Source organism: Hylaeus volcanicus, unplaced genomic scaffold, assembly GCF_026283585.1.
Source record: "Hylaeus volcanicus isolate JK05 unplaced genomic scaffold, UHH_iyHylVolc1.0_haploid 12221, whole genome shotgun sequence".
Classification (NCBI taxonomy): Eukaryota; Metazoa; Arthropoda; class Insecta; order Hymenoptera; family Colletidae; genus Hylaeus; species Hylaeus volcanicus.
Genome location: NW_026533163.1, coordinates 501,860 through 521,992, shown reverse-complemented (window position 1 = coordinate 521,992; position 20,133 = coordinate 501,860). Strand labels below are relative to the sequence as shown.

The 20,133-nt window shown below is 33.0% G+C and overlaps 5 protein-coding genes and 1 long non-coding RNA gene across 18 annotated transcripts; 4 read left to right on the top strand and 2 right to left on the bottom strand.

The window, feature by feature from the left end:
• Positions 1–38: 38 nt before the first annotated feature.
• Positions 39–5,709, bottom strand: LOC128883219 (uncharacterized). 4 transcript variants are annotated; one of them, XM_054135334.1, is made up of 20 exons: positions 5,492–5,676; positions 5,225–5,434; positions 5,049–5,173; positions 4,888–4,979; positions 4,770–4,830; positions 4,404–4,705; positions 4,268–4,351; positions 4,096–4,210; positions 3,731–4,046; positions 3,600–3,678; positions 3,450–3,506; positions 3,307–3,405; positions 2,938–3,257; positions 2,797–2,879; positions 2,465–2,734; positions 1,375–2,399; positions 1,037–1,316; positions 843–955; positions 565–771; positions 39–513 (listed from the first exon to the last, which is right to left on the bottom strand). In XM_054135334.1, exons 1-20 carry the CDS (start codon positions 5,659–5,661, stop codon positions 154–156), a joined length of 4,368 nt encoding a protein of 1,455 aa, XP_053991309.1. In that variant the 5' UTR covers positions 5,662–5,676; the 3' UTR covers positions 39–153. The 4 variants fall into 4 exon arrangements, 3 of the variants coding, with proteins under 3 accessions (XP_053991309.1, XP_053991311.1, XP_053991312.1); XR_008458787.1 differs by lacking the exons at positions 39–513; positions 565–771; positions 843–955 and having other exon boundaries at positions 1,176–1,316; positions 1,375–1,573; positions 1,626–2,399; positions 5,492–5,709; XM_054135336.1 differs by lacking the exons at positions 5,049–5,173; positions 5,225–5,434; positions 5,492–5,676 and having other exon boundaries at positions 4,404–4,661; positions 4,888–4,912.
• A 424-nt stretch (positions 5,710–6,133) lies between these two features.
• On the top strand, positions 6,134–7,764 carry LOC128883130 (uncharacterized). 10 transcript variants are annotated; one of them, XR_008458745.1, is made up of 7 exons: positions 6,134–6,493; positions 6,554–6,668; positions 6,711–6,820; positions 6,890–7,018; positions 7,078–7,163; positions 7,226–7,362; positions 7,414–7,764. It is a non-coding gene; the product is annotated as an uncharacterized LOC128883130 (long non-coding RNA). The 10 variants fall into 10 exon arrangements; XR_008458743.1 differs by having other exon boundaries at positions 6,890–7,163; positions 7,226–7,240; positions 7,298–7,362; XR_008458740.1 differs by having other exon boundaries at positions 6,134–6,263; positions 6,314–6,493; positions 6,890–7,362.
• A 131-nt stretch (positions 7,765–7,895) lies between these two features.
• LOC128883128 (uncharacterized) lies at positions 7,896–9,992 on the bottom strand. Its single transcript, XM_054135132.1, has 9 exons — positions 9,423–9,992; positions 9,096–9,311; positions 8,872–9,033; positions 8,738–8,813; positions 8,553–8,620; positions 8,425–8,481; positions 8,291–8,355; positions 8,161–8,239; positions 7,896–8,107 (listed from the first exon to the last, which is right to left on the bottom strand). The coding sequence occupies exons 1-9, from the start codon at positions 9,567–9,569 to the stop codon at positions 8,057–8,059; spliced, it is 921 nt and encodes a 306-aa protein (XP_053991107.1). The 5' UTR covers positions 9,570–9,992; the 3' UTR covers positions 7,896–8,056.
• Positions 9,993–10,133: 141 nt separating this feature from the next.
• Positions 10,134–11,506, top strand: LOC128883129 (uncharacterized). Its single transcript, XM_054135134.1, has 6 exons — positions 10,134–10,228; positions 10,286–10,395; positions 10,464–10,575; positions 10,637–10,885; positions 10,952–11,249; positions 11,399–11,506. Exons 1-5 carry the CDS (start codon positions 10,135–10,137, stop codon positions 11,164–11,166), a joined length of 780 nt encoding a protein of 259 aa, XP_053991109.1. The 5' UTR covers position 10,134; the 3' UTR covers positions 11,167–11,249; positions 11,399–11,506.
• Positions 11,507–11,710: 204 nt separating this feature from the next.
• LOC128883579 (uncharacterized) lies at positions 11,711–12,927 on the top strand. Its single transcript, XM_054136104.1, has 4 exons — positions 11,711–11,762; positions 11,820–12,020; positions 12,087–12,230; positions 12,291–12,927. The coding sequence occupies exons 1-4, from the start codon at positions 11,711–11,713 to the stop codon at positions 12,776–12,778; spliced, it is 885 nt and encodes a 294-aa protein (XP_053992079.1). The 3' UTR covers positions 12,779–12,927.
• A 2,099-nt stretch (positions 12,928–15,026) lies between these two features.
• Positions 15,027–20,034, top strand: LOC128883522 (uncharacterized). Its single transcript, XM_054135986.1, has 9 exons — positions 15,027–15,060; positions 15,182–15,898; positions 15,948–17,969; positions 18,019–18,698; positions 18,758–18,907; positions 18,959–19,021; positions 19,074–19,150; positions 19,226–19,344; positions 19,420–20,034. The coding sequence occupies exons 2-9, from the start codon at positions 15,366–15,368 to the stop codon at positions 19,652–19,654; spliced, it is 3,879 nt and encodes a 1,292-aa protein (XP_053991961.1). The 5' UTR covers positions 15,027–15,060; positions 15,182–15,365; the 3' UTR covers positions 19,655–20,034.
• Positions 20,035–20,133: the final 99 nt, after the last annotated feature.

Here is a 20,133-nt window from a genome sequence, read left to right as displayed (position 1 = left end):
AACTCAAAAACCTTAGAAAACCAAGATTAGTGGCACGGTACAAAATATTCATTAATAAAATTCATTAAAACAATTTTAAAATTAAATGACAGTGAAAACGAAAAATTGAGCTGTCGTATTCAACATGTTTCGTTGCTTTATCAATTGACTCTTTTATAGTAAATAACTATTTTTTTTACTTCGTTTTGAAGATTTTTCATAGCTTTTAACCTCGTATGCCGAGTTGTCTCTGTTTTTGTTCCTTTTTCTCTTTTTATGACGACCACTTTCGTCATAAACAGGACATGGGACATCACCTGGGTCGTGTGTAATCTTGAATGTTGGTTCTTCTAACCAAGTTGCACTTGGGTTGCACCAGGGATTTTGTTCCCATGCGCTCTTCATGCTAGTACAAGGTTGGGGCTCGATGTTTTCGCCGACAAAGGGTTGGAAGGCCATTTCCTCATCACACGGTGACAGGTTCAAGATTTTATTTGAAAACAATTTTGATGATTTCTCTTTTTTTGATTCCTTCTAAAAAAATTGTTACCATTTTTCACATTTTAATGGATAGCGTCAACATACTTTCTGTCTTTTTTTTTTACGTAAGCTTTTCATATGCACACTGTTTTGATCACCAAGGTAGTCGAATGGTTTTTTCAAAGACGAACGATAAGCTCGACTACTTAACAATTCTAACATACGAGATCCGCATTTAGCTTTTTGCTTCGAGCGAGTATTTTTTTTTAATAAATCTGTTGACGCTGTTGTAAACCCGCTTGCATCCCATTCCTATAACCCAAAATAATCACATAAAAATGACAATAAATATTACGATACCCGTACTAAAGAAAAAAACGTACAAGAAAAGGTTCTAATTCCTCAAGAATTTGTTCTTCTCGGAAAGGAGCAGAATTGAAAGAAAAAGAAAAATCAGTGTTTTTTTTCGTTTCTTGCGCCCTTGTTGCTTTTTTTTCTATTCAATACAAAGTAAAAAAGAGTATGTCGTCATGATTTATAATAAGGAATTCAAACAAAGACATGACTCGTGTAGTACCCAACGAAAATTCTCCACTCGTCAATTTGCCAAAACTTGCATTTTTTTCCTTCACAGTCATGTAATCTTCTGATAAATCCAATATAGGCGTCGTTAATTGAGATGATGAGATTTTCCGATATAACGCAACTGGAGCACCATGTTTTTCTCCATGTTGCTCTTTCTTTATTGAATTTGTTTTCGAAAGTAGCGATAAATGAGACGTTCGACATCTTGTCAAATGTTTCTTACAAGCCAATTCTTGTATACTTGTTCTCGATAATTGATATTTTGAAGGTTTCTAAAAAAGAACAGAAAGGACATTTTGAAAATTGAAGCCTTTTTTTTGAGAAACAAACCTTTGAAGGGATAATGAAACAATTGTTTTCACAATTGGTGGGAATGGAATCAACAACATTTTGTACATGTTTTTTATCAAAATGATAATAAGGTTCATTATAAGAAGGGAGGGGTGTGACATTCAAGCCAGAGCTTCGTAACAAAGGATCAAAGACGGATTCTCCGTCGGCTGAATCCACACATGTTGTAGACTGAGGGCTAGATGTGTGATCACATGACCCTTGCGTTGACTGAAAAACGGATAACTGACTTGTGCGAAAGTTTGGTATTGAAGTTAATGTAGATGATGACGCTGTGGTAACAGAAAGAATGGCAGTTAGTAAAGCATTGAATGTTGTTGTAGGAACAGTGACGGATGGCGATAAATTTGGAGTTTTGATTTGTGAGTTGAGAGCATCGACAATTTTAACTAATTGATTGTTGATTTGAGACACACTAACATTTTTGATGGCATCACTCGTTTGAACGAATTTCTCCGTTGCATCAACTCCCTCAACCTCTACAGATTCAGTTTCTTTTGTTAATGCCTTCGTTATCACTTGTTCATTGATCGAATTGGCTTCATCTTTTCGATTCTCATCTATTTCTAAATTGCATGCTGAAGAGTCCATGGGTATAGGAACGTCTTTATCAGCTTTTAAAACACTGTTAAGCTCATTGGTAGAAGCATCCTGCTCGTTATCATTCAAAGTCAATTGCTTTCCATTCTTAAACGAATTGTTCTTTACGCTTTCCTCCGTATCATTGAAAATATCAGTGTCCACCACCACGTTAGTCTTCTTTATTTTGTGTGTCACAAGATCCGTAGTAGTGACTGGTAAGAAATTCCCACTAGCAAGTTCATGAACATTTGACTCATTATCATGCAGACTATCCTTCGGTTTTGGTGCATTACACGCATCTTTTACATTATCATTAAAAATAACCGTTTCCCCACTATCTTGAAAAGTCTGTGTGACCTCTGCAACTTGTTGGTGATCAAAGCAGACTTTATCTATTTGTTGTACACTTTCCACTTTGTTTGCTATGAATGCGAAAAAGAAAAAAAGAAGTTGTGAGAAACTTTTACATTGAATAAACATGTTGTACCTAACAAGGACTTTGCACAGTTGGTAACTTCTTCATTGACAGGCTTAGTATGAGTCTTATCACATAAAGGAGTGATAGATGCTTGTAAACTGTCACTATTTCTATCATGTTGCTGAACATCACAACGAATGCTGTGTTTCTTTTGTAAATGCTGAGAGTTTTGCGATGAGTTTATTTGGGACCATGTTCGATATAAAGGGACAAAGTAGTAAGTACTATACCAAAGGGGGTAAGGATTGAACGGAAACGACGGTATTGTACTAGGTTCATCTAAAAAAATCGGAATGCGCGTGTCCGTTTAACACACTAGAGCAGGCGATAAGGTACAGTACCTAATGAATTCGACGGAGACAAAGGTATCAGAGATAAAACACGGTCAAATTCCGTTTCTAAATCAGAAAAAAGTTTAAGACGTCTAAAATAGCAAGGAAAGAAAAGTTAGTATACACAATGTGATAATAATAATTTTGTACCTAAATGTTTCAATTGAAACGCGAACAATAGTTGGATTACATTGGATTAAAGGACACAAGTCACTGTTCATTACACAAGTTAAAGAATCATTGACCTCTTCAAAAAGAAAATTTGAAAGTTGTGTATCATCTTCTAGTTTTGCATTACATGAATCCTTTGATTCACTCGATTTCGATGGGTCTATGAGTAATGCGTCACCAGTAAAAGAAAGTATATAACAGGTCGTTTGAAAAACAGAATAAAACAATGTTAAACGACTCTGGGGATTCACGTAAGCTTTCCCTTTATTAAGCCTTTGTAAAAATTGTAATGATTCTTTCTAAATATGGAAAAAAAATATCAAGTCATTCATTTCATAGAAACAGCACCTGTTGAATAGTAGGTATGGAATCTCGTTGGTTCCAAAAACTTAAAAATTCATTTAAAAATTGAATTAAATAGCGTAATGAGGAACGAATAAATTTTATCTAAAAGTACGGCGTAGGCGTCCATTTAAATGGCTGTTTCTTACCGGAAGAAAAGTTGCTCGACTTACATACGATGCGATATAGTCTGAACATAGTCGCCTCTAAAAATAAAAAAGGAATAGTCAATGATTTGAAATACCTTTCTTTTCCTTCAAAATTTAACAGAAATCGCATATACAAAGCAAATTTTTTACCAATGATAAGAGAGCGTCAGGATCAAAAAGTATACTGAAAAATATTTGAAGAAGCTTTTCAGCCCATTCGCTTTTTAAACTAAATTCAAAACGATGCAAATTAAAGAAAAAAATTCAAAGACTATGCAAACCTTGTTATATAGAAGAAGTAGTATTGAACGTAACGACATTTTTCTGTAGTAAGAACAACACTGCGGAAAATACCTAGCAAATCCGCTACAATCACATCAGCCATTGTTAAACCTCTGCGTTTTGTTTGTTTGGTTGTATCAACAGAATCCGATAAACCAGTGGGTAGGTTGTCATTTTTATCATCATCATCATAATCATCCTCATCATCACCCGAGTTTATAGATAGAACAGAAAGCAAATGAGTAGGTATAGGGGTTTCTAAAGCATTTTGAACTTGTTGAGTACTCCATTTAATAAGGTAAGCCATTAAAATATCTAAAAGTGAGAACTAACATTTCACATGAAAAAAAAAAAGGACACCAACCTAATCGAAAAGCCATACAGTCGACATCTTCATCCGTTTTCACTTTTCGAAAAAGCGTTTCAAACCAAAGCTTTTGAGAAAGGATACGTTGAATCGTTTCAGAACTAATTGATCCCTAAAAGCATCTGGTATCATAATTGTTGACTAATGAGTTTAATAGAAAAACGTATACTTTTCGCACTTCTTCCGCTAATAAATGTAATTGTCTTTCTTTCCATTCCGAAAAATTATTAGTATCAAGATATTCCATTGAAGTCTAAGAAATAAAATGTAAAGCCCAACGTGTGGTTTGAAAAAAAAAATCTTACTGATTTCACTTCGAGATCCATTGCTGTTAAGTTACTTAGAACTGTTTTCAAGATAGCTTGATGGAGCTGTAACACATGCTCAGCTAAATATAAACATCCTTTCAGATAAATTAATTGAATATCAATAGAAACTCGAAGCTTTGGATATTTTTGAGCTAGCAGATCGGTCAAATCTTCCGAACACCGAGGAAATAAAGTGACAATCATACAAATAGTTTCACAAACGACTTCGTATATAACATCTAAAGTATCTCGACACTGTAGTAATGCGTGAATATGATTAATAAAAAATTTTGTGGAACCTGCAATTGGAAGTTATTGCCTTTTTAAATTCTTTTGAAAGAGTGATTCAATATAAAGATTAACCTGTGTTGATTGCAAAACGTCTACATTTTTTTGTTGGATCAAAGGCTATTGAGATGGATGTCTGATAAGTGAACAAGGCTATATTTTTTTAATTTCGCAACCAACATGCACCACACACAATATTTGAAAGGCTTGTGGTAGCGTCGGGATGTTTTTGAAGAATATCTTTTACAAATAAAAAATTTTTATGGTTTAAAACAACTCCTTCTTCTACAACAAGGAACAAGAGAAAATCAATACTAAGAACGAGCTAGAAAAAAAAAAGCTCATATAAGCTACCACTATCTTGTAATAATATTCGGCATTGAGAGTAAACTTCAGATAAGCTTTTAAAAGTATATTCACCAAACTTTAAGACCTTTGATCCGTCATCGATTGACTTAAACGTCTCGTTTTTAGCTGGTCTAAACCAAAAGATGATTCGGTAATACGAAAAAAACATTACAGGACTTTACTTTATTAATCTTAATTTTTCAACAAGAGCCACTAAGGCTAAAGGAACGATTTCACCTTTAAGGCTGACGCAATCTGTTACGATTCGTTGAAAAGCGTACAATTCAAACTCGTGAGAATCGAGAATTTCAAAAGATGATATAAATTCTGTTAAAGATTTTTTCAAGAGTTCCACGTCTCTGGATGCTTTTGAAGCATTTTTGACAATCCATCTAAAACAAATTTTAAATAGAAAATAAATTTTTTTTTTTAAATAAATTTTAACGGACTTGCCAAAAACAATTAGTGTTTTTTTATCTTGATAAACATACGATGTAGGGGAATGATCAAGCAACTCAAAGAATTCATTTTCAAAATCATTCTCCGCTACATACGTAAATTTTTTTTTAAAACCTTGTGTACCAGTTTTATCACACTCAATTACAGAATCATTTTTCATTTTTATAAAAAATAAAACACTAAAGAGTGTTATTAATTTTATCCACAAGGTATCCAATCCATATTTTTTTTTTTGACAGGAAAAAGAAAAAAAAATATTTTAATGATTGTTTTATTAAATTTTATTTTTAATAATTTTTATAGGTTCAGTTCCATATAATAGACTCGTTTGCCAGCAAATCTCGCGACTAATGAAATTATTTATTTAATTGAAATAATTTTATGTTTTTAAACATGAATTTTAAAGAAACATAACTTTTATTGAGCAAAAAAAAATTGACAAACAAATAATACTATTGTTTTTACCTTGTTAATAAAAATAGACACTTTTAAACATTAAAAAAAAATTAAATTTGATTTAAAATTGTATTGTAACTTAATTTTTTTTTGACATAAGTATTCTTCTCTGGATACTGCTTTACAAAACAATAGAACTAGGAATTTTTTTTAAAGTAAAAAAAAGAAGAGTGTGCTTGAATGAACTATCAAATTTTGAGTGTTTGTTGTTACTGAACATTTGTACCAAAACATGTTTTTAATTTTTTAATTATGAAGCGAACCAAACCTCAGGTTTTTTGTTTTCCCACCTTGTAGAGCATCGAGGTTAGTACATTTAACACAAAAACGTGCTTAGCGGAATGTTTGTTAATAAGAGTTTTTTTTTAAAACTAACGTATTGTGGTTGCTACTATACAAATGTTACCGTTTTTCGAGAGAAAGAAACTGGTGACCAATGTCAGCATGAAGAAAATTATCTCGTGAGAGTTAACACAGCGGATTTTTGTCTCTTGCATGACCCGTCCATTATATTACAGAGCCCACATTGAACAGCTGTAATTTTTATGGTTCACTCTTTTACCCATACCAAAATTAAACTCTGTTTTCCTCCGCAGGCTTTGAGCTACCATTAGGTTTGTTCACATTTTCCTTGTCACTGTAAAATATATTTGTCAACGTTTTCCTGCATTCCGTTAACAACACTACCGAGGGCGAAAAATGGGAGAACATGTACGCAATTTTGGTGTGTTGCTTTTTATACAATTGTTTCAGTAATGCAACACAGTTGGGAAGATTCTCGAGTGATGAATTTTTGAGTGTGAATTGAGATCCGTTTTGAGGATTAAAAGAGATATAGGAAAAGTATCTAACAATTATTTCATGTACGTTTTTTTCTAAAAACAAAGGCAAAATGTTTTAACATCTTTTTGTAACGATTTTTCAATGACCAGGAAACGGAGTGTCTAGACAAAATCAAAGAATTCAACACATTGGTTGTAGTAGGAGTCTTTCAAGAAGATAAGTAGGAGGAAAGCTTGCTTAGTGTATGTACACATTTATGAGAGTCAATCAATGTAACGGTAACATGAAAGGAATTGCGGCATCTAATATTGGGTTGCGTCTTATACTATTCAAATAGATTAACATAAAAGTTTTTTTAAATAAATTAAATCTTATCTATCTAAAACAATTGTTTGTTGACTTTTTTAAATGTTTTTGAGGAAGGTAAAATGAAAAGTATCTCTATGGTGAGTACTAAGGGTCCCATTTCACCGTGATTTTTGTAGAAGATTCACACAATGGTAAGCACCACAGTACACCCATTTCCCGTGAATGTCCGATTTATCTGAATACTAAAGCTTTTAATGGTGTCATCATTTAAGATTCCTCAATTTTAAGTCGAGAAAAAACGGCTTGCTCTTAAGTGTGTTTAGAATGACTCAATATGGTTTAATAAATAAAAAAAAATTTTTAGAATTGACAACTAGATAGGACGCCTTGACGTGACGGCATAGCATGTAAAAATGCACTAGTCGGTTATGATAAAATGAAAGTTTTGACAAGCAATATACCTCTACACGTTAAATTTTTTGTATCGGTTTTTTTGCAAGTAAAAATTGTCGAGTCATCCTTTTTTTTTCTGATCAAGATAAGTCTGAGAGGCTTAACAATTGTTTAAAAACCATACTAGCTAACAAAAACTCGTGTTATTTTTTTTTTTTTGTTAGGCCACGAGCGAAGGCACGACCGTTTTTCATGAGAATGGTTTAAAAAAAAACTAATAATGTGAAAAAAAAAGTTAATCTATTATGCATTCCTTTACTAAAATAAAATTAACAGAGGCTTAAAAATTGGGGCTTTAGGTGGTTTTCTTTAGGTTTTCAAAAGCTAAAGAAACAATGAACATTTTGAAATGACGATCTGATTATAATACAAATTTATATGCGTTTACAAGAAAAATAATAACCAATAAATTCTTGTTGCATAATTTTTCTTAAAATTCAACTAGGATAAAAGATTGCAATGAATAGACTCACATAACAATGCTGCACGAATGCATGCTTAACACTGTTAACAAGAAAAATGGCTTTGAATAAACCAGTGAAATTTATAGATAACTATAAAAAATAATCGGGAGCAGGCTTTTTAGCAGGAAGTCCTCTTTCATTCTACTCAGACATAAAAAATTCATACTCTAGAATATGTTGTAAGGAAAACCTACGGCGGGTGCCGCATCAAACATTTTGAAAACGGAATTTAAATTTTCATCAAGTTCCATAATGGTAGCCGTGTTGCCGCATCTGTGCAAGTCAAAAATAGCATTGGGCCCAATTGAATCTGAAGATGAGTACCGGTAACAATAATTAGGAGCCGACCACACTGTCACTAATTGTTTGTCGAACCACCAACGAAATCCCTATGTGCGACACACGGATAAAAGAAAAAAGCAAGATGAATTTTTTGTGTAGGTTTGTAAGAAAAGTACCTCCATAACAAGCTGGTGCGCTCTTGCTATAATATCTATATCGTTTAATTGATTAAACTAAAAAGAAAAACGGACAATGGCATGTTTGTTACAAAAAAATGAATTTCGCAGCAACACATTTTTATTACCTCAGAAACTACAGATGCACCAAAAAGATAACCAGCACCACGAGGACTTACACCCCAATTATCAATAGCTAAAGGGAAATGAGTCAAAGTTTCAGAAAAGTCACCCAAAAAGAAGAGAAAAAAAAAAGATCTTGTTTTGTTTTAAAACTTTTTTTTTTTTTTCTTTAATAGACAATGTGACATACCGTCAGGATCGGACCATAGAAGATCGCACATAATCCCTTCATGAGGAACCTCCTGTTTTCGATCTATACTTCTAATCTACAAAAAGAATTTTTTTTTTTTCTCCCTGTCAATATTTTTGATTACAACGTTTTACCTCATCTATAGATTTCATACTAGGAGATAACCCGCCATGAACACAAAATAAGGAATTTTCCACTAAAGCTCCAAGAGACAAATAATCGAAAACATCCGTACAATAACGCCACACATTAACACTTCCATATTTTCTTAAACACTCTTCATAAAAGCCATAGATCTAAAAAGGAAGAAGAGAAAAAATAGTGTACTTGGCCCTACTAAAAAAAATGGTTAAAGTACTTGAGTAATTTGTCTAGATTCGTGATTGCCTCTCACTAAGGCTATACGATCAGGATATCGAACTTTTAGAGCTAGTAGTAACAGAAAGGTTTCTATAGAATAAAATCCTCTGTCAACAAAATCACCAAGAAATAAATAACTGGTTTCCGGTACACTTCCGCCAACTTTAAATAATTCCATTAAATCATAAAACTGTCCGTGGATATCTCCACAAAGCTAAAAAAAAAAAAGAATTTAAATAAATGACTATTCATGAAAAAAAAAACTATAAAAATGAATCATTTTATTGTAGTCAAAGTGAACTTGATTTTTTTTTTTTGTACTTACTGTTACCGGGGCATCAACCCTTTGAACGTTGGCCTCATTCACTAAGATTTCTTTAGCCTTTGCGCATAACGCTTTGACTTCGGTTTCTTTAATATATTCACACCGTTGAAGTTGTTTTATTTGACGATCTAAATCTCGGATAGACATGAGTTATTTTAAAGGATTGTTGTAAAAAGACAGTCATATAATGAGATAAAATAAAAAATTTTGTGATACATCACGTCAATTGTTGAATGGTGATTTCCAATGGATTCAACAGACTGAATTGTATGTATCACACAAATGCCCTGAAAAATGAAAACTGTTTCTTATAGAAAATGTCAATACAACAGAATTGAAACTTTCAAAATGATTACAAGATCCTCAAACAATTAGTTAATTTGTCTTGATTTATTTAAAAAAAAGAATTAAACTCGACTTTGCACTCTACATGCGAGTCATCTGTTAAATTGCAAGATGAAAACAAAAAAACTTTTTGTTAAAACGTTTTCTTTGTTAAGAATTTAAAAGTGATGTCTTCACAATTCAATGACTAGATGAAAACTTTGATACACTTTGATTCAACACCACACACAACGATATGATTCTGGTGGTCATCAAACAAACCTAACATGACAGATGATGCTTACCTGATTTTCAGACTTTTTCAACTTTTCAGTACAAGTCTGTCGCCTTTGTACTTGTTTTTATTGTTTTCTCTACTTCCATTAGAATGAATCACTCTTATGCACATCAATTTTGTGATGCAAACACTTTGATGAATGAAAAAATTTGTGTAAAGCATTTTCAAGCGATTAAACGTATAGGTAGGGTCTAAAAAAGAATGCATTTTTTTAAATCCATTGCTTTTTTGTGAACTTTAGTTTCACGAAAAAAAAAATCGTGTGGTTCATTCTGGCAGCTCAATGATCAATCTTTAGAAGGCTTCATATGTCCTTACAAATTAACGAATTCCCTACTCCATTACGGTTATGTCAGTGGTCGACCCTTCATCTCCTTTTTGTTTACTGAATGTTATTCTTTTTTTTTATTTTGTAATAGCTGGATGAAGCATTATTATTGAATATGTTTATGGCAAGTCAAATCGTTACAACGGCATGCCCCAAATGTTCGTTAGTACCGGTATCGTCTCAAGTAGCGTATAAACGACTGTGTACGTTTCAGTTCCACCAGTGGTACTAAAAGTTAGTCTTATTGATGAACTCTTGTTTTAGCTCACAACAATACTCTTCAACTCAAAAAATATGGTGTACACAAAAATCTCATCTTACAATTAACTCTTGCCATGTTGAAAAAAAACAAAGTGACCCTTGATTTTCTTTTTCAATTTTTTCAATTAATACAGCATATACTCAATTTTCTTGTCACTGTACATACTAGCGTAAACCAACAAACGGTCGAAGAATTTTTCAACCAGAACCTAGTCTCCTCTTTACCTGAGAAAAGTTTCTACTCATGCAATGGTTGGTTTAAGCGTGCTGTAGTTTTCTTTTCATAACTTTAAAAGACGAGTATTGGTTTTTTTATAGGGAACAACTTAACTCCAGCGATTCTTTGTCTTTTAACCAACATTCATTTCTTATTTCATTTGGGCATACTGCCTACTCTTCGTTCTTTATGTCAGACTGAAAAAATTTTCGACACACCCTCAATCATTCTAGCTATACAAGTAAGAGCACCTATACTTGGTATGCGTCACAAGCCAACTTGCAGTGCTTTCGTGCTCTTCTATTTTCAAAAGTGACCCCAGTGAATGAAGAAAGTTTAGATGACGCACCATGCTGGAATGTTTCATATCTCATTTCATTTTGGATAAGTCTTTTAAAGGTAAATTTTTGAACACGTGCATCTTGATAAGTTCTGGCGACACGTACGACAAAGCTTTTTTTGTAAGACTTGTAGCGGGTTTGCTATAAGCGTAAATTTTTTTTTCTCTACTTTATAAAAATTTAAATGGACTTTTTAAATGGGTGTAGAAAACTTCAAAAAATGTGTCAAATTGCTCAATGCATTCACACAATCTAGCACACTTTTCTGAGGCTTTTTTTATTCCGATTTTTCCTTTTTTAAATAAGACTCAAAGGAGTCGTTTATATGGTACAAGTGTTTGATTTCTTTTGAATTTTTCATTTTTATGAAGCCTTGTAGAGAATTTTCAGCCTTATCTTAGGGTTGTGCAGTGTGTGTGGACCTTACTTATACAAGGGTCCTTTCCTTCTTTCAACACACAAAACAATTCGCGTGAGCACACATTGTGTGAGCACACGTTTTGTCAACTGACGCGTCTCATGTACAATTTGTTACTTGATTTATATAGTCAGAAGCATCTTGTGTCGTCAGGTATGTCAAGAGTGTTGTATGGATGCAAAAATAATGCTTTTCGCTTTCCTATTTTAGAGATATGTCAAACTGTTTTCGACATGTTTTTGAATCCTTCAACTATAACAGAACAAATTTCTTTGTTTCGTAATATTTTTTCATTCACTACTGGCTCCACAAGTTTTGGCTTCATGCCCGTGGGTATTTTTTTTTATTTTACTCAAATCGTGAAATGTCTACACCTTTTAACGACCCATTGGGCGTTGAGTTTCGATTATTGTAGGTTTCATTTTGTGATTAGAAAAATAAAAAAGTTTTGTATCTAAAAATCAACTCATGTGATAGATATAAGGCTCTGTGATTTTATTTGTGAGTTTTCCCACCAATATGAAAAGAACTCTTATGGAGTATCCTTTCATGTAACGCACAAAAAATCGTTACTAGTACTTTTACAAAATCTTTTACCGTGTTTGTGTACAATCATTCAAAGTAAGAAAGGAACAACGAAGAATCAAAAGAAAAAAATTTAGGCTTACTATATTTTCACAGATGACTTTAAACAATTTATGGAAAAAAAACATGACTTGGAGAGTCGTCTGACATTCGATTCAATTACACTTTCCAAAGCGACGCGTCTTACCAAAGGGATCGTTGCTTTGACTTCTTCGTATGAAGCAATTGCTTTCGAGCCTTATCATGAAGACCACACCAGCATAAGACTTCAAAAGGAAAGTTGTGGGGAGGAAGAAGAGATCATTTTGAAAATTCAGACCTACACAGAACAATTTTGTTATGAAACGTATCAATGGTTCCTTACCATTCGAAAAACAGTGTCAGATTTTTCTGTCACTTCTTTAAAACAAGTGACATATGCAAACAGTGCTAACTTGTCTTTATTATACCTTTTGGAATCATTAACACTTCAATGGAATTCATTAAATTTATTTTGTATGAATTTTTGGATTCCTAATTTACAAGAGAAAACATTGAACAGTCTGTGCCTTTTTCAATGTGTGAATACAAAAGGTTATCAATAAAAGCGCGTCGTATTTTTGTATCTGTCAACCTTATGATAGCCGTGTGTGTTTAGATACACCTGTTGTTAATGTGATGGAAGATTTTCTACGGTTGATTTTACGGTTAACACGTTTTTTATTACAATGCGATTCGAACATCACGCGTTCTTCAATAGTTGGCTCGTCCGGTGAACATTACAAGAACATGAAACCATTTGTTACTACCAAGGCTCACTCTCTTTTAAAATTTATAACCTCAATAGTGTCATTTTATGTTGGGTCGTTTTGTTACGTACAATTCATTGTTTCAGACCTTCTTCACCAACCTGTGCGTTTACTTTATGTTGAATCGTCCGCATTCCTATTAGACATTGTGAAGATTTGTTTAAACTTATTGACAACTGAAACGTTTCAGCTTTTAGCTCAAACTTTTATGAACGTTTGTAAAATGTACGTTAATGTTAAAAAAAAATGTAACTCTTTTTTTTAACTATATATATTGTATGTTTTAACAGGTTTACATTTTTTTCTAAAAAATTTGTATCTCCTTGGGAACCTCTGGATTCCATTCTGTTCGACTATTATAGTTTGATTTTTTTAAAAGCTTTAACGTGCCAATCGTTACAGACAATAACTGACCAAGAAACTATCGCAATCTGTCCTTTCAATACTTCCTACAGCCAAAACACAACCTTTGTTTCATTTCTTTATTACACATTTCTTTTTAAAGACTATTCGTTTTTTTTGCGCAATACACCTTCTTCTACATTACACAACAACCAAGAAACACACAATTTAACGCAAGGTTCCGCTTATCTGTCCCAAACAAAAGAGTCCCAAAATTCCATTCTGTTTGATGTCTCATTTTCTGACGACAATGTCAATAGTCAAACACCTCGCCCAACCAAAGAAAAACAACGCATCATATCAAAGCCTTGTTGCGTTTTGGAACAAACTATGGAACATTTTACACAATTATTTTGTCGTCGAGTGCTTTCTATTTTGACTAGCCTTAAAAAACACTACGACGCTCTTTTGAAACAAAACTTAAAGGAAAGTGTTGTCTTGACACACTACTTTAAATTAATTGTGAATACAAACTTAGCGGCACTTGAAGTATTTTTGTGCATGCCTTACCACAATCAGGTTTTACGATTTATTATAGAAAAATTTTTTGATACGCGTCCATTTCTTCAAGATCTTTACTTTTCTAGGGTTGAAAACAATTTACAAGAACCCATTCACCGCTTTCATTATTTTTTATTCAAAGCACTGAAACAAGAAGAATCTCCAATAAAGCGTTCTATTGCTGATAGCATTTTGAATATTTTAAATATCTTGATAAGCGTTCTTCTTTTCGCACCCTATAATATTATGACTTCTCTGTGCCCTCAAATAAAACATTTTCAAAAAACGTGGACTCTGTCGTGTAACACGCTTCCTATAAAAGAACCGAATGTTGACTTTGCAGCTCTAACAATGATTGGATTTCAAAGTCTTGAGTATATCTACTATAAAAAAATAGGCAAAAAAAAACAAGAAGATTTCTTTTATAATGCAGTTTTTTGGTCCTCTTGTTTTCAGGAACAAGTAGAATTTTTTTCATCTCATTATGAAACAAAGTTCGCATTATTACCTTTAACGCATTTAACATGTTCATTGAATCGTTTAAAAATGTTGGCATCATGGAAATTAAAAAAACCCTTAACTTTTGAAAATTCAAAAGGTTTTTGGAATTCTAGTAATGCAACACAATTTGTTGACACTTATTATAATGAAATAAATACAATGTCCTCACATCCTTTAGTAAACCAATCGTCAACATTTCTTTTTACCCTTATTTCTTTCAGTATTGCCACCATACAATTTTTATGTATTAATTGGGACAATCCAATACAGTCTGTCGGAATTACTACATGTTCCGCTTTACCACCGACTTTATTAAATCTTTTTCAACCAGAATATCTTCAATTTTTAAATTTCGTGTGTCACGTTACACCAAAGTCAAGTCAGCTGAACGAGGATGACCTTCACCTTCTTTTTAACCGCTCCACTGAGCCAGCATGTGCAGCACTTGTTCTATTACAAAAAACAATAGACAAAAGTCATTTTATTCAGCAATGTATAACAATATTGTATGAACGTGTACATGCATTACTTGTCTATTCCGTCCTCATACCCAATTTGATTCCCTCCATATCATTTAACAATTTAGAATATTTATCTGTGGATTTTTGGATCCACTCAGTTGACAAGGCACACTTAACGTATCAAATTTATACCATATGGGAAACTTTATCATCGTACGTTTTTCTTATTTTTATTCACACACACACACACACACACACACATACGCACACATAGAAAAAAACCAAAGACACATAACAGAACGCAATATGTTACTTGTTATTATTTTTGTTTTAGAACCCTTTTAATAGGACGAGAAGTGTTTGATCTACTTTACACTCCTTTTATTTACAAAAAAACCAAAGAACCATGTCTAATTTCAAACCAGAATTTATCGTGCCCGCACACCGTTTTCCCACTTTGTATTGTGGCTTTAACAGCACCAGTGTGGGTTTATTTCATAACAAATACCCACACAGCAATGTCGAGAAACTTTTGTAATATATGGAAGGAAAAAAAAACACTACTTTGTTTAGAATTGACCTTATATATGTTATATATTTCCATATCATTATCTCGATCAACGGTTATCGACATCACGAGTGTAACGCCTTCAACCTTACATTATTATGCAAAACAATGGCAAGAAGCATCAAACAAGCTTTTTCATATAGCCAATGAAAACAATTCTTTTTCTACACTTTCTAATCCATCCGCAGAACAATCTGTAGCAACACCTCGACGGCATGCACTTGCTGATACCCATACGTTTTCGTCTAAAAAAACAGATTGTGGTATGTCCCAAACCACACATAATGTTCCGTTTTCCCGTTTGGTGTCCCAAATACGGGCACATCAACTTGAGGCTGTACGACTTTTGATGCATGATTCTCAATTTATTCAAACGAATAAAGAGTTGCTTTCTTCAGTCAAAGCAGCAAAAGGTTCTGGTAGTACATATCCGTGTACATTTTCGACAGCTGATGTCATACGTCTTTCAACAAGTCTTACCAGGTAAGAAGATTGAAAAACAGTAACATTTTATATATTTTGTTTTTTATAGTTTTTATTTACATCGCCCTTTTTCAACAAGTTTAGCGTTATTATGTGCTACGGAAGCTTTTTCAGAATGTTACTTTCTTCGTTATTTAAATGAAAATTGTTTAACTTCACAAACAACATGTTCTATGATGGAGAGAAAAGATCCATTGGAAGAAATAGTATTTCAAGACAATTTGGATACGGAACGTTTCAAATACCAACATTTAATGCCAGTGTGTCCAGCGCATAATATGACGGATTTTGATGAGTCTTTTTGGTCTATGCCAAATGTCATTCATGAAACGTCTTCAATATTCGAATTCAAAATGAACTCTTTAGCTTTGACTCTAGTACGACCTTTTGATTCTCTTCAAACATCTCAAAGTCGTCAAATTTTTCATTTCGCCTACCTGATGATCAATGCAGCTATGAATCTTTTCAGTTCTTGGCTATCTATTGGCGATGATAACGATGCATGTGACGTTTTAGTCACGACTCTTGTCACATTAAGCCACCGTTTAATCCTTCCCCTACCTTATTACACTTTAGCTAGCCATTTACTTTGCCTTCAAATTCAAAAAGTTTGTAGTAAAACATTTTCCCGTGATATACCTTTCTTTTTAAAGAATTCTCTTTTTCAGTCGACTATTCTTTACTTATTACCAGCCCTGTACCGATTCTGGTCAAAATGTCTTTTAGCACTGGCTGAAAAAAAAACAAAATATTTGTTAACACAGCATCTAATTATGCCAACTTGTTTACTTTATACAGGACCCACCCTCATTTCAAACACGTATACATTGAATTCATTAGATCTTTTACTTCATAAGCTTTTACAATTTTATGAAACTCTAATAAAAGTTTTTCCAATTTTAACCACGCGTTCTTATAATAAAAATTATTTAAAAGAAAAAAAGCCACTGTTAGTAACATATGAGCATATGTTCTATTCTATTTCATTTCTTTATACAAAACTTTTAACTCTTAGTGAAACAATTTTAACTTTTCCATGTTTTCAAAAAAACACTTCCCTTGAATCAACATTAATGTATTTCCCTAAAATGGATGCAATAACTCATGACCTATCTTTTGTGAAATCCCTTGAAACAGTATTTCAGTGTAGTATTAAAATTTTTTCTTGTTTGAATGACTTTCCAGCTTCCACATTCTTTCACTGTTGTATGGAGACTCTTCAATCTTTTGATGAATGTACTAAAACTTTTTTGACCACATTTTTGTTATATAAAGAATTCAATCCATTACCTCAAAACTCTTTACTAATGACTCTTTTTTCTTTAGTTTCCGCTTTAACAGCGTATATAGTAGCTCAGTGCGTTGGTTCTCAATATTATTCAAAGTTAACTGCTCAAGTGGCTCTTAAAGCTTTAAGACATCTATATCATCTTTTCAAGATGTCTTTTTCATTACCAGATCTTCTCTTCCTGTATTATGAACTGCATGATTTAGTTATTTTAAATCTTGCAAAACATACGCGTTTCTCTTCAATGTATGGTTATCGTTGTCTTCAAAAAAAATTTATAGAAACCACTCCCACATTAAACAAAGTTGTGATGGATACGGCCGAATTTCTTTTAACACATTCGTGTGATACTGTGAAAAAAGCAGCGGCACAAAAGACTCATACCGCACTTGAATTCTCAAAACCATCTCAACTGAACTTTCCCATTGAATGGACTATTATTATTATAGAAATTGAAAAAAAAAAAAATTTTATACGTTTGCATTTTTGGAGATATATACCCGAACCAATTCGAGCGCATCTTGTAAAATATTTAGTAAAACATGCGTGTCATACAAAAGAATCCAATTGGTTATGTAGTACTTCTGAATGGATACCTGAAACGAATTGGATCTCTCTTCAAGAAAAGCTGCAAAACATTCGTGAAGACAATTATGCCTCTGCTAAGCAAACTGTGAATGTTCAGTCCGAAATTCCTTATGATGAATTACCACTTGCAAGAAGAACACGACAAGGAAAAAAAAGATGTGAGACGGATTCGATCCAACGCTGGTGGCAAAAACGGTACAGTTTTTTTCATGACTTGTAAAAAAAAACTTGTTTTATCTTCCAGATTTTCTATTGAAAGGGAATTATGTCGATGGCTCGAAAATTTCGAAAAGTGTTTAAATACATCTTTTCCTTTATTACAATTTGTTTCTGGGTGGCCTGCAAGTTTTATGCAACAATCTTTTTTAACGCTTTTAGACGTTGCAGCAAACGCTTGTAAAATATGGTGTATTCAAACAAATAACAATATGTTAATGGAGTTTTCCATTTTTTATCATTTAGTTCATTTCACTCTTACATTTTGTAATTTTAATGTTGAATGTCAACTTTCTTGTGAAACATTAAGAGTGGAATCTTCTTTAAAAGTTGGGTATGAAAAGTATTTCAAACATTGTTTTGAGAAACGTTATTTGTATACTTATCAAGCTTCTTCAAAAAAAATTTGGAAATCTTTTCTAAATGGACCAGTTCATCTTTTAACGCAATATTTACTTTCATTCAATTCCTTTAAAAAAATTTCTTTTTCATTACAAAAATATTTACCTTCACATTTCAAACCTAGTGTTTATGGTATATCCAACCATCCGATTGTTTTATTTCTTAATAGCCATGACCTTTTCTCTCATGAAATTCCTTGGAATGCATTACCTACATTAAGAGGACATAATATCACTCTCGGCATTGATATTAGCGTATGTCAATCGCTTTATTCAAAATGGGTCACAGGGACCACGCCTTATTTGGGTGAATTCATACTAGCAATACCCTCTTCTCCATTTACCAATACATTCATCTTTTATTAGATCCTCGTACTGCGACGAAATTTTTGGTCATCAATCCATCCAATGACAATTCTTTGCCTCAGAAAGCCGTTCCTCACGAATGGATTTCTTCTTCTTCTGAAACCTCCAATTTGATTTTCAACAACATATTTTTGAATACTGTTCCTCAAGGTTCTTTTAAAAGTCATTTTTCCATTCACAAAACACTTTCGTTTTATTTAGCTCAGGCTATTCTCTATAATTTATGTCATAAAAATATATACATTTATTGTGGTCACGGTGGAGGTGCGTCATGTTGACATTCGTCTCACTTTTCCGCTCATCCACTTTTCATTAGGGTCCCAATTCATTCATCCACAAAAAATACAATCGGGTTACGTCTCAACACAAGATTCTTTACAAGGAAAACGTGGAGTAGGTTCATTCTTCCTCTCTCTCTCTCTCTCGAACAATTTGTCTGTCTCTCTTTCATCATGACTCTTCTTTTAGGCTACGATTACTGCAATGGCTTTATTAATGGGTTGCTCTTCTATTAAATTTTTTCGAGAATCTTCTACACAGCAAAGTGAAGTCAGCAGCTTTGCTTTCAACTTTCATATAGGAGGAGCGTGAGTTTTTTTTTTTTTTCATTAGACGAATGTATCGTTTTAACAGTCAACATGGTTGAATTGCTGTCCATGTAGACCTTCTATTCTAGGGCTTTTATGGGATGCTACTGATCATGATCTGGATCGATTTACGTTATGTTGTTTATCAGCTTGGTGTAACGTATGGCAATTATATCAGCCAGATGCTACATGTACATCTGTGACCACGTTTTGGGGAGCTCTTTCTCATTCAAAACGCATTGCAAGAACCTCTTGTTATCTCAAATGGTTAACGGGAGGTGCTTGTATTCAAACGGGTTTACCGTTTTAAATTGTTCAGTGAACACTTTTCCTACTTCAACAAAAACTAACATGAAGAAATCTTTTCTTTTAAAATAACTTATCCCACTCTCCGTTTATTCAACACTTTATATAAAAGTGTGATATATGTGTGTTTATTTTTTTAGTAAACGCACCACTCTTTTATTCAAATACTTTTTTATTAACAAACCATATTTTTTGACAATACCTAGCTTTTTATTTGCTTACCTGTAGTTTTGAAAAGCAGTAGACAAAAAAACACAATGTATTTTTTAAAAAAAAGTCAACCTCCTGTAATATAAGGCATAGAAAAATCGAAACTTGTGTCCAACTTTTAAGGGTCAAAGTGGCTTGAAATGTTAATTTAGTGCTTTTTTATTACTCAAAAAACTAACGTTGACATGAAATGATCTACTCGGTGTGAATTCTCTTGAGGGCATTAATACCCTTTTAACTTCTCATTTGTGTCTTGCCACACTCATTATGTTA